This window comes from Vulpes vulpes, chromosome 2 (genome assembly GCF_048418805.1).
Source record: "Vulpes vulpes isolate BD-2025 chromosome 2, VulVul3, whole genome shotgun sequence".
Classification (NCBI taxonomy): Eukaryota; Metazoa; Chordata; class Mammalia; order Carnivora; family Canidae; genus Vulpes; species Vulpes vulpes.
In genome coordinates this window covers 85,093,074-85,111,516 of record NC_132781.1, presented here as the reverse complement: position 1 = coordinate 85,111,516, position 18,443 = coordinate 85,093,074, and the positions used below count along the sequence as shown (strand labels likewise).

The window sequence follows — 18,443 nt, the reverse complement described above, 5'->3', positions numbered from 1 at the left end:
ACCGTTACTATGATAATCCCAACCACCACAGTGAAATGACTAAGCACGGAACGCATTAAGGAAACCCTTTTGGAGAATAATCTCGCTAGCACTAACTTAAACAAACACACCAGCGCAGTATGGAGTCTATACTGAAGAGTCAAGAAAAATATATTATCCGGGATTTGCTTCAAAATAATGGTGAGGGAAAGGCATAGATGACACTGGTCCTGAGGGCACATTATTGAAGAGAGTGAATGAGTAATCGGCCTACTTTTGTTTATGCTTGACATTTTCCACAGTAAACGTTACAAAAAAGGAAAAAATGGCCATGGAAATACAGTCTTGAAAACAATCATATCTTAAGGGCTGCACGGATGCTGAGAATAAGCAGATCTTTTTTCCAATGATGGATTTTTAATATTTTAATAGAAAAGAATTAATCTGTAAGGTTGTATGTTAGCCTAGGGTACTTCGTAATAATATGAAGACCGTACCAATTCTGGAGCAAGTGGCTACTGGCTGGGGAATGATCTTATCTCTATAAACTATTTATACTAATATATTTGAGTAAAACTACAGCCATCATCCAACTATCTTTAATGCCAAGAGTATGTTTGAAAATACTCTTGAGGGAGTATCATAGGTTTGCCTTCAAATTCCACTAAATGTAAAATAATCTGTACACATTTAAGTGTTAAATATTAAGTGTTTTTTAAACTTGACATTTTTGTGGTGAATATGGTTCAAGCGGGGCAGTAATATATTTATATATATTATATTATATATATATACACACACATATATATACAACATATAATATATATTATATATACACATATATACAATATATATTATATATATTATATATACACACATATATACTATATATATTATATATACACACACATATATACTATATATATATTTTATATATATATATATATATACACACACACACATACACATTATAGGGTTTTTATGGAATTCAATGAACTTCACATTGAAATGTAAAGCTGCTGAAAGACAGGCATGAACTTTGATTTTGGATTTATACAGTCATCTATATTCTCAAGTTTATCCCCGAAGGGCAGTAGCATGAAGATATGGTCAGACGCCTGGAGCATAGGATTCAGCTAGGATCACACTTTTTTTTTTTTTTCCCTGGATGGCGCTTTTGATCTTGGTTTCCTTGGCAACATGAAATCCATTGGAGGAGGCTTTGGGGGAGATGCCAGATTTATGAATGTGCAACATTTCTGCTCCCTGTGCTAACTTTTCTCAAGTCAGTTAAACTGTACCTGAAAAAAAAAAAGAAAAAAAAAAAAAAACAGTACCTGGTCTTGCTACCTTAATAAGAAAAGAAAAAAATGGACTGAAATGGTAAGGATACTTTATGCTCTGAAAGCATATATTCTTTAAAATTCTTTAAGGTTTGTAGGGTATAAAGTGACCAGCGCCCACTTTATAACCAGGCTGAGTGAGGTTTTAACTCTGGCTGGCTTCCATGTTTCCTGGTTGTGTAGTTGGTGGTGGGGGGGGGGGGGAAGTTACTTATTAGCTTCTTTGCCTAAATTTCACCAACTTTAAGACGGTCATGTCAATCACAATTCTTCAAACATATCATGAGGATTGAGTAAGAGACATCAGGGCTAATACTCTCTGTGAGTATACAACGTCTAGACTGTTCTAAGCGCTTGAAAAACAACTCACTCAGGGCACCTGGGTGGTGCAGTTGGTTGAGCATCAGACTCTTGGGTTCAGCTCAGGTCACGATCTCGGGGTCATGGGGATTGCCCCACACTGGGGTCTGTGCTAGCGTGGTCATGTGCTAGCTTGATTTTCTCTCTTCCTCTGCCCTCCCCTCACTGCGTGCTCACGCGCATGCACACACACACTCTCTCCCAAACAAATAAATTAGTCTAAATAAATAAATAAATAAATAATAAATAAATAAATAAATAAATAAATAAATAAATAAATACAGAACTCAGTCGATCTTTACAACCTCCCTATGATGTCCACAGTCTACCAGATGAGGACAGGTAGGCAGAGAGATTAGGTCACTTTTTCCCAGGGCACCGGTAGGATCAGGATGTGAATGTGGGTGGTCAGCACCCCAGGTCTGCACCCTCGACCCCTGCAGAGCACCAGAGAGCAGCTCAGGGAGTGTCTTTTCCTTCATCTTTGCAGGCTGACAGGTGACTGATAGATGGGGCGTCTAAGAAATATTTAGAGTAAAGCTCACTTTATTATAAAGGTGGTAAATGCCTTTCCTACTGTGTATTTTAAAAAATACTAATAATTAAGTGGAATCGTATAATTTATTGAAAAATCTGGCATTTCTTATTTGGATTTATCTAGTTTAGAATATCAAATATCAAATTTTACAAACGGGTGTTTTACAAAAAGAATTTAACTGGATAATATAACATCCTGTCTTTCCAAGAGTGAAAAAAGTCATAAGATAACCTCTAATGAAAGTAGGATATTTTAAATGACCTGAGTAAACACACAACAATTTTTTTTTCTTACATTTCCATCAACGAAAATATGGTCACGGTAATTTCCTTCTCTTAGGAATAAATGAGTTCTCTTAGAAAATGTGTATTAATTCCATACTGGTAAATAAATTAATAGCATTACATTAACGTTACAGAAAATCATTGGAGGTAGCCAAAATTTCACTACCTTCTGAAAGGATTAAGTAAAAGGGAATAGCTACCACATTAAACTTGAATTATCCACCAGTAAGAAACTTTGGAATATTTTTAAAAATGCTAAAAATTATTCAGTTGCATGTAGGTGTTGAAACTAGATGGAGCTCCAAGCAATGAGCTTAAATGTGATGACTCATTAACTGCCTCTGTCATTATTATGGGTATGAAGTTTACTGCCAATCGTTACCAAATCTCCACTTTACTGAAATAAAATTCAAGTGGAATATATTGAATGATGATATTGGACTTCCATGCATATTGGAAATGTAGCTAAATCCTACAACACATGTACAACCTGAAAATAAAAATATAACCACTTATGAAATCACATGTTCTACAGTTACCGGCATTAAAATAAACCTGTTTTCTGAAGCTTCATTGGCCACCAAATCATAATGAACTACAGAAATACCAAAATAAACTTATCTTGTTCTAAATGAAAATATAAATCCATGGAGGGGGGATTTTAAGAGAAAACAAACAAAACCCCTCAAAAGTACAGAAATTAAAATGACAGAATGGTATCTTTAATAATTCCAAAATTAATTATATTCCAGGTAAATGTAGTCTGGGGAAGCACAGTATTCCAACATTTGTTCCAGACATTTATTTTTTTTTTAATTTTCATTTTTCTAGCCCCTAAATAGATTTACTAGACTAATGAAAAGAGATATAATGGAAATTTCCAGTCCTTGGGTAGGTTTCAGGAGCCTCTTTGGTGGCTCTGTAGAGAACATGAATAGCAGCGGAAGGTGGCAGTGCTGAGCTAGAAAACATAAACCTTGGGCTTTAACGAATCTTAGCTGGTTCACTGCCCAGGGACCCCAAAGTGATCATTACAGACTCTGTCATCGATACATAATGTAGAGCTCTAGCAAGCCTAACCATTAAACTAAATGTCTGTAAAATGACCAAAGGTCCCACAATAAGAAATCAAAGATATTCAATGGGTTTCAAGAAATAAGCTCTTTATAAAGTACTGTTACCCGACCTGGACAATAATGCTTTTTTTCCCCCCCCAAAAGTAGTGAATTGTGTTTATCAAAAAACAGTGAAATGCAAGCCTTGTAAAGGAATCAATGAGGCAGAAAGGTCCATGCAGCTTACCATTCATCAGGAGAGCAACCATAATCCTCAGGTTCGGGGACATGGCTTCAGAAAGCAAGAGGAGGGGGAAGAGAGGGAAAAAAATCATCATCACAGACAGGCCGGAAACAGAGGAGCATGAATAACGGAAGGACTGAAAGACGGATCTTGAAAAGGTTAAGAAAAGGAACTTTTAGTTCATTCTGAAAGAATGGCAGTTGGTGTAGTAAGTAGGACATGATTTATGGTAAACTAAGCAAGTCTACAAAATTATTCTGTAACAGGACAGCTCACTTGCCTCTCACTGAGGAACTGATTCATTTTATTCAAAGAATTCAGTATTCACCAACAAATGTTTTAACCTGGAGTTTTAGATACATGCTTAAACCGATGGAAAGTTACATATTATATAATTATATGTAATTATAAAATTACATATTATATATAATCATAAAATTACATATTATATATGTCATATATAACAGTCACAAAATTACATATTATATATTATATTATATATATATATATAAATGTTTTAATGAAACAAACATAACTAATACCTAGGGACAAACTATCACATTGATGAAATCTGCCAGATCACATCAGAAATAAACGTGACTACCATAAAGTAATGGATCTTTAAACAGGCACACTGGAGTAAAAGTCAACTAGATTTCTATAATTAATTGGAACTGCGTTTTAAAAGATTAACTGATACTCAAAATTGTTCACTTAAATCATAATTCACTCATTAAGCCATTTGTTATCTCACTCAGAAAATACCATTCATCAATAAGTTTAATTTCCTCCTTTAGCTCATTTGAGCCCCGGGACAAGTCCGACTGACACGCAGCCTTTGTTCTAAGCAGCCAGTCACGTATTCGCTCCGAAGTGGCCCATAATACGTGGCTGAGCAGATTTTCTTTTCCTTCTCTACGTATTTATTAAATTTTTCTTCCTATTGTCCAATGTTCTCCGGCTTTGTTGAGATATACTTGATGGATAACACTGTTCAAGTTTCAGATACAACGTGATGGTCTGATCCACTTCTGTATATACTGCAACAGGACTACCACCGTGTAGTTAACACCCCCATCGGTCACGTAACTACCATTTCGCGTGTGTGTCGTGGGAAAACTAACCTCTACTCTCTCAGCAGCGAGGACACATCTTATCTCTCATTTCTTTCACTATATATGACCATTCAATAATTTTTTTCTTTTTTTTTCTTTATTTTTTTTAAAGAATTTATTTTTAAATATTTTATTTATTTATTCATGAGAAACACAGAGAGAGAGAGAGAGAGAGAGGCAGAGACACAGGCAGAGGGAGAAGCAGGCTCCATGCAGGGAGCCCGATGCGGGACTCGATCCCGGGACCCTGGGGTCACGCCCCAGGCCAAAGGCAGGCGCTAAACCGCTGAGCCACTGAGGCTGCCCTCTTTTTTTTTTTTTTTTTTTTAAGATTTTATTGACTTAATTTGAGAGAGAGAGTGCGAGCACGCACAGGAGTGGGGGGGGGGGGCAGGAGCAGCAGCCGCAGCGAGCCTGACCGCCCCCCTTCATCCCAGGAGCCGGGATCATGGCCTGAGCCGGGGGCAGGCGCTTCACCTACTGAGCCGCCTAGGCATCCGGCATCCCAATATTTTTTCTTTTAAATTTAGTAGCTACCAATAGAGTCTAAAGAAATGCAGAGTTCAGTACAAATATAAAGTCATTCATTGCTTCTGAGAAACATAACCCCCCTGAAAACTCGTGGAGTCCCTCCGGCCGCCACCGTCCACGCACTGTCTTCACCCTCCAGCAACTGGCCGGGCGAGGCCTCACCGCGCCACCTCCTCCAGCGCACCGAGTCGCCTCCGGGCAGCGCCCACCACGTCCAGCCACACTGATGGCGGTGCCCTCTACCCACTAGTCTCCCTTCTACCAGGTGGCTTGTTGATGCTCCAGGGGGAGGCGAGCCGAGCCTCCCGTGGGCTGGGCTCCCAGACAAAGACGACACCCTCGGCTGCAGGCCCGTGCGTGGGGCATCGCGCTGATCCGTCGGGCCGGCCGGGGACCACGGTGCCCGGGTTCTGGCCGTGCAGGCGGTCCCACAGGGCTCGGGGGCCCTTCTCCTGGGCACGCACGGGCCTGGCAGGGCTGGGCGCTGTTCTCACCCGGGGAGCCGCAGGGGCCCCACGCACCTGCTCCTGAACCTGTGTGCACCCTTCCCCGCCAGCGCGGCTCCAGCAGCTCTGGTGCAGGTGCTGGGGGTCGCTGGCGTTTGTGAGCATGTCGGGATCCCGGTCTCTGCCCTTGGAGCTCTTCACTTAACCAAACCCCTTCTTCTAGCGCCACTCAAGCATCTGCTTCTCCTGGCGGGGTCCCCGGCCTGCCTGATGGGCTCGAATCCCCATCACACACTCACCCGGTCCTCCCCCTCCGTGCAGCCTGTTAGCCTTGATCACTTATTAACACCCATTTACCTCCAATCAACCACCAACTTCAGGAGGGCAGGAGCCATAGGAGCTTTCACCGGTTATTACAACCCCATCATCTAACAAGGTGCCACGTACAGAAGGAGATAAAATTATTTGTGGAAGTCTGTAAATAAACAAACGAGAGGTGTCTCCCCAGCTCTTGCCCAGGTGGGCAGTAAGATAAATGTGTTGGTTAGCATCTAGGCCTCAGGGCTAAGTTTTATTAGCCCTGTGATTGTGAGGTCTCTTTTCTTTCTTTCTTTCTTTTTTTTTTTTGATTGTGAGGTTTCTTGTGGTGAATCTCTTCTCAGTGTGAAGCACGGATCCTTTTAGCAAACATACTGGTAAACAAAATATTGTCGGGTTAAGCCATTTGCGTATTGTATTTATATATACATAAGGATTGTTTTTAAGGAAGTTTCATCTTTTTTACTCAAAGGGAACATGTCAATGAAATGTTTTTGGCATTGATTAAACAACTAACCCAATAAAAGTCACTATTTAGTTGGCTTACTAGAATTTTTTTTTTTTTAACTTTAGAGCTTTGTACTGTGTTAAGCTTTGCCCAGCTCATCAGCTCATTCTAATAGTAAGGTCTAAATTACTGACAAAGATTATACTTAGGATAAGAGCCTCTTATATTCACTGTTTTGAGAGTCCTAGTCACTGAAACATAAAATTTTGCCTCCTTACTCCTTCCTGGTATTCCAGTTACTTTGATAAAACCAACCCACTTCCTATAGGAAGGAATTTGCTGAAATGACACTTTAACAAATGTTTAACAGTAGAATTTCTAGTCTCTAATAAGTTAAATTTACAAATGACATCAATTTACACTTAATCAAAGAAAGATCTAATGAAACAATCTAGTAAGTTTAAACATAGTGGCCTCACGGATAAAGTTGAACTTGACAAAATAATCATCACTACGAAGTGACGGACAAATCTTTATTGTGTTGCCCATCAAGAATCCAATTTGGCCGTGGATATGTGAAATGAGACAAAAATTGCCAACATTAAATTTGGAAGCATTGTTTTAAGTGTTAAATATTAGCATCTGCCTTTGGCCCAGGGCATGACCCCGGGGTCCTGGGATCGAGTCCCACATTGGGCTCCCTGCATGGAGCCTGCTTCTCCCTCTGCCTGTGTCTCTGCCTCTCTGTGTCTCTCATAAATAAATAAATAAATAAATAAATAAATAAATAAAAAATAAATAAATAAATAAATAAATAAATAAATAATAGTGTCTTACAAATCTAAGAAAATACAAGGCAAAAATGAAGACAAGTCTTGTTCTTCGAACTCATAAGAGCCAACAGATTTCAGCCCTGACTCTACCTAGGGTAAAACCAGGCTTTCTGTTACTTCTTAAAAATGCTGAAGAAGGATCAGTTCTGAAGTTGTAATCCCAAAAGCATTTGTTAGTATATGATGATGTGTGGTGCTCTCCTTTGTTTTGCTAGTCCTGGGGGGATAAACACCATGCTTTCTTCTGCTGGAGTTAAAAGGAACTGATATGTCATAGTTGCCCATATTAATCAAGTGTTAACGCTGCTATAATGCAAACGGATTGCAAAACCATGTAATTTCCTGGCCTGGGTTCCGATAACCCAAAAGTGGCCAGAGGAAATTCCACAGAAAGATGGCTGGCAGTAATGACTTTTCTTGCTGAGTTTGGTGGAATTAAGGGACAGTGGTGTGTCTTTTACTGTAAAGACCTAAGCATCTGAAGTTTCCTTTATGAAAGACATTTATCACCACTCTCTACAATGCTGACAACTCCAGTTGTCCATCAGGATGTCTGGGGGAGGGGACGTTGATGAAAAATCAGGATTAAGGATCGTAAACGCACATACACAACACTGCACGATTACTGGAAGCAGTTTAACAACCAGCTTCACTCAGCAAGGCTTCTGGTATTCTCAAAAACATGACATATCACCGGGGAAAGGGATGTATTTCTGTTTACATAGTTAAATTTGCAAACAAAGGAACACCTTTCCTTTTATTTCTAATAAAACAAGTTATTATGTTTTTTTATATCCAGAATTTTATATCTGGAAAAGAACTTCAGAGATCATCTTATCTCACTATCCTCATTTTAAGGAGTTTGGGTCAAATATGCAGGATGTCAAAAGGTGTGGATGCATCTGCCCCACAAAAGCAGCTAACCAAATTACAAGGCCAGAAGCAATTGGTGGGGAGGGAGGAGTTAAGGACAGCCTTTTCTAGGGGAAGAGAGAGAGCTTCAGATAGAGGAAAGATGCAAAATGGCATCCAGCCCTGGAAACAGTAAGTATGCTTCTTAAATTAACATCCTGTCTCTGCAAGTGTGAAAGAGCCATTCAATCAAATGTCTTTTCAGCTTCATTTACACACGTGGTTTGAAGTCATTTTAGTCACATTCTCTGCTAACCCAAAAAATAAGGATATATGCCCCCATCTACTTCTCTTTGTAGACCTTTGTATATGAGCAACCATTTGCTTTTACAATTCTTGGCCGAATGGTTATTTATTTATAATTTTAACTGAGGCATTTTCAAAATTCATTATTTTTATACTAGCTTACTGCTTGGAGACAGAGTGTTGAGTGGGGAAGAGTGGGCATAAGCCACAAAACCCAAATGCAAGTGGCCTTACTTGAATGGCTAAGAGATCAGTATTTCCCAGTCTCACTTGTTAGATAAAGTCAGTTGGAAAATTTGGTAATAAGTAATGGTCAAGGTCAGTCTAACCAAGGAGATCATGTCCTTTTAGGAAACGTACAGATTAATTTTCTCACATTACCCTCCAAAGTATTTCAAAAAGAAAGAAAGAAATGGGTTTTTAACAAGCATATTCTAAAGGACATTAGAAGCCTAATAAAAGTCTCTTTTAAAAAATTTTTAATTCAATTAACATGTGTTATTAGTTTCAGAGATAGAAGTCAGTGATAAAAGTTTCTGATGGTAGCCATTACACACTGGATTTAAGAGTTTCATGTCCTACCTCCTTCCTACCATCAGAAATTTAGATTTCTCTGTGACAGCAAAGAGGTGAGACAATTTAAGAAAAAACAAATTGAAGGGATAACTATCAGAGAAAAACGATATTTTAACTTGAAAAATGCCCAAGGACATTCTGCATGTTATTACGATGCTGTACTCTAACTTCATGGCAATGTAGAGGGACCTGTGTTTGTACTTCATGACCAGAGCCAGATGGAGACCTTTAGCAACTCTTAAAACATGGAAATACTACCACCTTGTAGGTAATTCCCAATGAAAACCAATTCCAAACTGTAACACACAAAACATACATGTATGTTGAAGTCAGAACAGGGGCTTTTTATAGTTTAAAAATTTCCCCTATAAGAACTCTCAAAACATACCAAGCTTTTAGCACTAATTAAACATGCATGTCATATTCTAATTAAAGGAGAAAAAACTTACCCATAAGCAACTCCAGCTATGGTGCACTTCTTAAACTGCATTACATTGCAGGTCAGAGTACCGGTTTTGTCAGAAAATATGTATTTTACCTAAAAAAAGAAAGTTTAAAATTTCCCATTAAAATTTCAGAATTCTTTTTATGCCAATCTCTCACAAAGGTGGAAAATACCCCTTGCACAATTACTTTTCTTCAATCTTGTTACGTTATGGACACAACAGATGCTATTAACTGATGAATTTCTTCACATTCATTAAGGGATATGTTCAACTGTTTTTTTTAGTGTTTTAGCAATGAATCATTTCAAATATGAATAGCGAACACTATCAAGATATTAGGGAAACTGCAGACATACAGAAATATGCCTTGATATGGTCTCAATTTCCACTAGAAAGTGACACTACGGCTATTTAACATTTGTGGTGTCCTAAAACATCTACCGGTATTTCTCAAAAAAACAATTACAGAATTGGTGGTGGCTTGTGCAATTAACTTCATACATCTGAATTGGTAAGAAAAAGGATAATTCTGGCCAAAATGCTATTTGAAAAGTATGAGTTAGCAAACGGCAAAAATACAGAATAAGAACTGCTCCTCAGCTAGTATGTAAATATGGATTACAAATACACACATGTGTGTGTAACACACACATATGTGTGAAAACAGTATGAATTCTACATCTAAAACTCTGGTTTGATTACTTTCATATATTGACTTACACAGCCTCATTGATCAATTTAACTTTTTCTCTCTTTCTGGTCAAAAGCTATGAGCAATTTTTATGCTAAGAGTTTATACTCAAAAATAGCCAGTACTTTATTACTAACCAGGTTATATACTGAGGGAAATCCCTTAGCACAATACCTTATTCTGAGAGCAAAATAGGTTTTAAATAATGTTTTTAAAACTTCGTTACCTAAAAATTAAAATTGATAATTATGTACTATCATGTATTTATGCTGATTGCTCAAGTAATGGGAAATTAGGAGCTAGCAATTCATATGCAAATATGGCAGAAATTACAACAAATCTGACCTCCAGTTTAACATATCACCTAGAAATTCAGTTTACCTGGCCAAGTTCCTCGTTCAGATTAGATGTTCGAGCCATAGCAGCAGTGTCTGTGGGTTCGTAGTGCATGTCGAGATCCTATTTTTTTTTTTTTGGAAAAAAAGTAAAAGAAATTACTAAATGCAACTGGTAACAAGAGATTGACTGAAATTTTATTTAGCTAGTCAGCTGTATATGCAACCACTCTCATCTATTGCCATCCCTATGCCATTTCAATTGATTTCCCTGAAAAGTACTTGGTATAGAATATTATATTTCACAGTAAGGGCAGGACAGCATGAAACTTAGAGCATATCTCTGCAATCAGGCAATCTTGATTTTCTATAATCTATCTTTTCTAGATATGCGACCTATGGTAAGGATGAAATAAGATAATGTATGTGAAGTGCTTCCTAAGGTGTCCGACATAGTATAAGTACTTAATGTAGCTAAATAACAGCAACTGAACATTGCTCAAATAACTAAGATTTTAAATCCCTAGAAAAATTACCCAAGAGATCCTATCTGGTTATATATACTTTCTTGACTCAAGTTCCTTCTACAGTATATACTCGAAAGCAAAATGAGTGCACTTGTCAAAATCCAAACAAAAATGTACAGCTTTTGTACTAATTTGTACTTGTTTTGTACCCATACATTATGAGGCTTGGCTATTAACCCTGTAAGAATTAGTATTTTCTATAATATACCATTTGATTAGCAAGTTAGGGTTTAATGATTTTCACATGTCAAAGGAAAAGGACGAATTTGCTTTCCCACATTTGCATTTCAGACTGATCAGTATCAGTTCTGAAGCAGGCTGTTGACTTAGAGGTGTCATGTTTTAAGAAGGATATTAAATAACTGAGCAATGTTCAGAGAGGAATGAATGAAATGGGGAGTAGGCTGGAAATCAAGTCTAATAAGGAACAGAAGGAGACAGGGAAGATGTGATAGAAGAACAGAACATAGTAGCCTAGTTTTGTTTTGTTTTGTTTTGTTTTAAAATATGTATTTGTTTAGAGAGAGAGAGAGAGAGAGAGAGAAAGAGAGCACATGTGCAAAAGGGGGAGGGGGGAGACAGTCTCAAGCAGACTCTGCACAGAGCATGGAGCCTGATGAGGGGCTCGATCATATGACCATGAGGTCATGAGATCATGACCTGAGCCGAAACCAGGAGTGAGATGCTTAACCGACTGAGCCACCCAGGTCCCCTGCTGAGTTCTAATATTCTGCAAGGCTATTGTCCAGAAACAACAATAGACATTTTCACAAAAGTTCAGGTAGAGCCAGTATCAAAGGGGGGTGGTGGTTATTAATCTCATTTCCACACACAGAAAAGCTGCCTGGGAGGAGGAGAACTGTCAGGAATGTTATAAAATCTCTGTATAATAGAAAGGTGGCTGAAAAGCATAAGCCTGCTGGGTTGCTCCAACACTAAAATTATGCCATTATTTAAAGCAAATATTATTATTGAAAATCCAAGTAAACAATAATAAAGTGACTAGTTATTTGATTTTCATAATGAGTCATCTTATCATTTCTTATTGTAAAGTGGGAAACCTCGATAAGTTTTAATTGTAGTTACACAAATTTTATTACATAATTTTTCAGCAACATATTTCCTGTATGAAATAAACCACATCTGCAGCTCATTTTAGATTTCTAAATTATACTGGTCACCTACCAATGAATTAGGCAATTTGACAGCTGAGGTGGATCATTTACCATGGGAAGATAATGAACAAAGGCAAAAGGATCATCAGTTATATTTTTTAAAATGCTAATACTGTTCATTTGAAAGACTTTAAAATAATTTTAAAAGATAGCATCAAAAAACAATACCAAATTTTCTCAAAAGAAAATTAAATTTTTTGGCAGAGTAAGTCTGAAGGTTTATTTAATTTACATAAATTCATTAATTTTAGCTTTGGTAAAATAAAACTAAGAACACATATTATAAACAAAATATTTATGAAACAGATGTCCAGCACATTTTCCCAAGACTTAAAAAAAAGTCTGAGAAGAAAAAAATTAAGAAAAATTCAAGCACAGCTGAATTTGTTTACAATGTGGAAAAATAAACTACACAGGTGTATAAAACATGACCGACAGCTTTGGTTGTTATAAGCAGTGAGTACAGTATTATTTGTACAGCACTCAACTGTTTAGGAGGCTGCTTGCGATGCTCCTTTGCTATATATTACCATCATGAGATGCTGGTAAACCATGTTTTATCATTTCTACATAAAGGTCCAAGAAAATAAGTTTCAAAGCAGTCAGGTGGCTTGGCAAAGTTCACACAGCAAGTAAATATAGAACTACAACTATAAATCAGATATTTTTACATCAAACCCCATGGTGCTCCTTTTCCCCAGGACCACTGTGTAACCCAAAATACGTTTCCTTAACTGGGGACCTACTTCCCCAGAATGTCTGGTCTATAAACTTGTATGATTCTGAGATAAGAGTTTTTACTATAATTTTTACATGTCCAATGAATTTGTTACAATTATATTAGAGTCAAAAATATTTTGAAATGTCGCCTTGTAGTCAATAAGAGATAAGGTATCATTAAGATTTTGTTTCTGAGAGATCAAAGTACCCGATCAGGGGGTTGCCTGGCTGGTTCAAATGGTGGAGTGTGCAACTCTTCAACATGGGATGGTGAGTTCGAGCTCCACGCTGGGTGTAGAGATTACTTAAAAAAAAAAAAAGTCTTCAAAAAACGCTACTGATAAAAAGACAAAACATTTATTTAGAATGATGAAAAACAATAATAATTTATATTTACCCAATTTATAAAGTATGCCTGGGTAAATTTCACCACTTCTAATGTAACCAACAAGCTGATAGGAATGAGATTATTGAAAAGGATGATGAAGGTCAAGAAATTCAGTCCAAAATTATTAGCACCACCATCTGTTGGGAGAGGTAGGAAGAAAGTCATTTATAGTCTTACATATTCCATTTGTATTGATCAGAACTTTAGTTTAACAAAACTTTTCCGTATTACACAACATATCTAGATAGATAGGGAGGAACACTGTACCGAGAACATAACCTTATTCTCAATACATTCAAGATGGAACAGCACTTTTTGTGTGTGTTCAGTATGTTGCTGGTCCTATTAAGAACTTCATAATGGTACTAAAGAATGAAAGTACTACCAAGTATTTCAAATTCTAAACAGGAAGTTTAGAGCTATCAGAGACAGGACTGTGGGTTTACACATGTAAAATCTCAATTGGGTAAAATCACTTTTACCTAAATTCTTGAAAAGCACTTCCAATTTGAAGCATGCCTTACAAGAAAGCAAACAAAACAGCAGCAGCAAAACTAACCCAAATAGCAAAAAACAAGGTAGGGCTGTATCCCAGGCAATGACACCCTTCCTCTCCAATAATGAAAATAGAACAGCTATCCCAGACGTGCTGTAAAGTATGTGAAGAAGCAATATGATGGTGGTCATAACAGTTCTAATGTTGAACTAGTAAATCAATGCCAAAAAAAAAAAAAAATGTTGGAATGGCCACAAAACTAAATCGATGTGATAAAAACTAAAAAAAAAAAAAAAAAAAAAAAAAAAAAAAAAAAAAATCAATCCTGCTACAAGGTTTACTAGAATTTGTTTTCATGCCTTTGGAAATTAAGTATTTACTGGTTAAGTACTCATCAAAAGGCAGTGCAGACTTATTTTCCAGAAATATTCAGGGACAGTGCATTAATCTTATAATCATAAAAGGATAGATGATCCAAAAAGGACTTATTTAATAGGACTTTCCCTAAGACAAGATGACCATTAACATGTACTGCATTTGTGAGTTCAAATGACAGTACATTCAATTTATACATTTTACAAGCATGTGCTCTACTTCTGGTGCTTTTACTATAATCAATCTGCTTTCTTTACCAGGTAGCTATCTAACCACCTGTGTTAAAATATTTTTAAAGAATGAATAACATTAAAAAAAAACAATAAAAAAGAATGAATAACATTCATAAAAATAAAATCAATAAACATTTTCTACTACTATAGAGTGATCATTGTATTTTTAAGGATCCTGAAATTTTAGAGACTAACAGTTTACTTTTACTGGAAATTGCACTGAAAAATAAAAATTAAATGCCCAGTTATCTTGGCAACAAGGTTTTCTTTTTAGGAATTATAGGAAATCCCATCAGCCGTGAAACAAAAATGTGGTTTAACGAAAGAAAAAATAAATGTAACAGGCACTTTAATACTTACAGTTTAGGTTGAGATACCAGTCCTTTCCAGAATGCCTCCGATTCCAAATGGCTGAGCCCACAGAACAGATGAGAGACATGGCAATTAAGATACAAAATAAAATCAAAATTTGTACATTTGTAATCCGTTCCACGTTTGAGAGTTTAAGTGGTGGACTTGTTGAATTCTGTAAAAAGAAACAAGATGAGCAATAAAAAATGTGTACAAATTGGTTTTAGTAATGTATATTCGGTATTTTGGTGAAGATGACAAAGTAAGTCACAGCTCAAAATCTATTTAGACATGGGTAGATGCCTAAAAATTATACAGAGAAAAAAATTCCACAGACTTAATAAGCTGTCAAATGTTAATCATCTTTTTTTCCCTAAAGGCCACTATACCACCAAGGCCTTTTTCTAAGAGGAGGAAATAATATTCCTCTTACAGATATAACTTCTGCATCATGGCAGGGCAGATGAACAGTGTGCATCACTACTTTAGCAAGTAGGGTAGACTAGAGGCACGGAGCATCTCAGCTCAGGAAGAAAGCCAGAGATGGTGGCCGATGTGCCCAGAACCAGAGACCGGAACGTTCCAAAGCAGGAAGGCCACAGTGAAAGGATGTCTGGTTTCCAGATTTCTGGTGGCATCCCTGACTGTTCTACCGAACGTAGCAACAATCTAAGTAGTCTTGGCTATAAAGAACAACAGAAGTAAGTTTCCTCAGGTATAAAATAATGGTTTACAAAATTTATAGAATGGTGACGGGTGGAAGCATCATGGTTAGGGTGGAATCCTTAAAAGGATTGCCTGTTGATAACGTCTCTGCGGCTTTACAGTTTACAAAGTTATCAGACCTTGAAACAGATTTTCCTGTAGTATCTTAAAATAGTTCTTCGCCTGTGCATCTACCCACTGAACACTCAACGATGTTATAACTGAGAGAAGAAGCATCCATAGGCCACGTGAAAACATTACAAGGGCTAAGACCAAAGCTGATTGAAAATAGCTGAACATAACAAGGATACCAAAAAAGGGTCAACACTTGACTCACAAATTCTTAATTTTATGAAAAAAAAAAGGAAAACAGTTGTAAAACTTGATCACTGCATTAGAGTAAAATTATAAGACAAGTACTTTAATGCAGAGCACTCATCATTAGGTAGACAGCTAGTACCAATCGCTTCAACAGCTACTAAATGCTGCCGGGGAACCGATACATAAAATCAGGAAGAGTTCACGCGCCGCTGATCTCTGATGAACTCCCCAGGATTCCCGTGTGCATGAGCCACTGTATAGCCCCACACGCCGAAGAACGAGATTCTGAATGTACAGAGTGGGGCTCAGGAATCTGTGACAGATGGTCTGCTATGTTTGGGATTATTGCACAGAGAGCTACAAATAGCACATTTTCAAGAGAATAGGTCCAAAAGGTTTTCATAGATAAAAATCCCACCTGCATCAGTTTGGTGTCATGTCCAGTGTAGACAACTATTCCATGAACCCACTGTGTATTTCTCAACTGGGCGCCTCGAAGAAGAATCTGATCTGCTCCCAGGGGGACAGTGCTATGACAGATGATGTTGACATTAGAAACAACATTTTTTAAAACGCTTAAGAATTCTATAGCTACTACATAGTTTCCACGGAGGTTCTGCTATTAAAATAGCCCTTCTCACATTTACTTTATTTTTAGAAAAGAAGAAATTTTCCTACCAGTAAAGAATTTTCTAACACGAGGACAGCTGGAAGGAAGCATTTCAGTTGCTTCTCCTTAGTACCAAATCAGCCATTTCCTACAACTTCACTATCCAAGATAGTAGGCAATGTTTTGGAATTCAGAGGCTAATTGTCAAACCTATTTAAGACTTTTCCTGATTTAGTCTGTTTAGGTTTCTGAGATGTTTGGAAGTGGTAAGATTAAGGGATATGCTCCCCCTCCCACAGCTAATTAAAAATAGCTTGGTGCATGATAAAGGTTCAAAATATAGACAAGGCAAGGTAAATACACAGATCTCATCATACATTCCTGTTGCCATCCCTGCCCCACAGAGAGAAGTCCCTGTATTTAAAATCTGTATGGGAATTTATTGTATTTGGATATCAATTCTCCAAGAAATGTAAGTATCCAGTAAATGGTAAGCATCTAACAAATCTTAACCATTCCTCAGAAATGACAGCAGATTGAGGATTATCTATTCCATATAATCCTCAAATCCTTTAAACCACATTTTTTTCAAGAATAAAGGCCAAGTTGGGTCTTTTGTGGGTTCTTGGTAAAGCTACCATTACGGTAGGCTGTCGGTTGACACAGCTTCATGCAGAGACATCTGAAAGATACAAGCTATCACAGACATAGCGGGATTCTTGACGGAAATGTACTACACAAAATATAATGGCTCAAGGATTCCTATTAGTATGTCTTTACTTCAGTGAAAAAAAAAAGAGCAAGAAAGAAATGTCAAGTATAAAGAAAAATATATTAAAAAAAAAAAAACAAACTTCTGTAAAAAGAAGGAAACTATTTTCCTAAGAAAAGTCTTCAGAACTCTTTGGCCGTAGAGGCAAGGTGAGGTTGAATCTTTCATTTCTGATGGGCGTTTAGGTCTGGTAGGTGTCTAGAGCTAGCAGAGGCTTGGACCTCGGATCTTCTTTCAGGAAGTACACGAATGTCAACTGGCTCAGGTGAAATCAATTCAGATGTGTGGGTCATAACAGCACCTGAAGGCCTCCACTTAAGCCCTCTGGAAATGGTGTATGCCAACTTAGAAAAAGAACACAGTGTCTATAATCCTATAATTTTTATTCTTTCTGCACAACGGGATGCCTTTCAGACCCGTCTGGAGAAGAACCCCTCTTGTGTATACCTCAAGATTTGCGGCGCACTTCAGAGCTGGGAGAGGACCTGAGGCCTAAAACACATTTCCAAGAAATTCTTGGGAAGCTGCTAGACTATGCTCTGGGGTACACATGGGCCAAGTGTTCCTCACATATACAACAGGGTAGGACAACTGTCATCTCAGCATTTGTGGTGTGGATAGATTGGAATTAGATACAGGCTCATCAAAAGCAAAAAAAAAAAAAAAAAAAAAAAAAAAAAAACGAAAAACAAAGAACAAAAACAAAAAACCAAAAAAACCCCTTTTCAATTACAAAGACTCAACAAGAGTTAGTTATTAGATATCATCAGAGTTGGAATCCCAAAACTTCTGGCATTAGACAATGACTCTCATCCTTAATAACAGAATCAAAGTCCGCTCATTCCAAACCGAGGGGCTCCAAGAGCTCTGGGTAATCACTGTAAAAGTTAAATGTGCTACAAATACAAAGGTATCTGTTTCCACCTTTCGTATATTTTAAAGCATATTATATACATTCTACCTGTACCCTGTACCCTAAATCTTGGCGCTATAATACAAAGCTTCTCTTTGCATGGATTTGCTTGGCATTGATTTTGATGGGGAACCGATAAGAGATGGAAGCTGGCCAG

At 37.4% G+C, this 18,443-nt stretch overlaps 1 protein-coding gene across 6 annotated transcripts in view; it reads right to left on the bottom strand.

Annotated features, from left to right (window-relative positions):
• The window catches only part of ATP8A1 (ATPase phospholipid transporting 8A1), a 223,950-nt gene that overhangs the window by 130,923 nt on the left and 74,584 nt on the right, over nucleotides 1-18,443 (bottom strand). For 3 of the 6 annotated variants that reach the window (XM_072749097.1, XM_072749096.1, XM_072749100.1), the window contains 6 exons: nucleotides 16,410-16,521; nucleotides 14,975-15,140; nucleotides 13,520-13,647; nucleotides 10,747-10,824; nucleotides 9,678-9,766; nucleotides 3,807-3,851 (listed from right to left, as the gene is read on the bottom strand). In XM_072749097.1, coding sequence (XP_072605198.1) covers nucleotides 3,807-3,851; nucleotides 9,678-9,766; nucleotides 10,747-10,824; nucleotides 13,520-13,647; nucleotides 14,975-15,140; nucleotides 16,410-16,521 — 618 coding nt within the window. The remainder of the gene's footprint in view (nucleotides 1-3,806; nucleotides 3,852-9,677; nucleotides 9,767-10,746; nucleotides 10,825-13,519; nucleotides 13,648-14,974; nucleotides 15,141-16,409; nucleotides 16,522-18,443) is intronic. The other 3 variants (XM_072749099.1, XM_072749098.1, XM_072749101.1) reach the window with 1 other exon arrangement.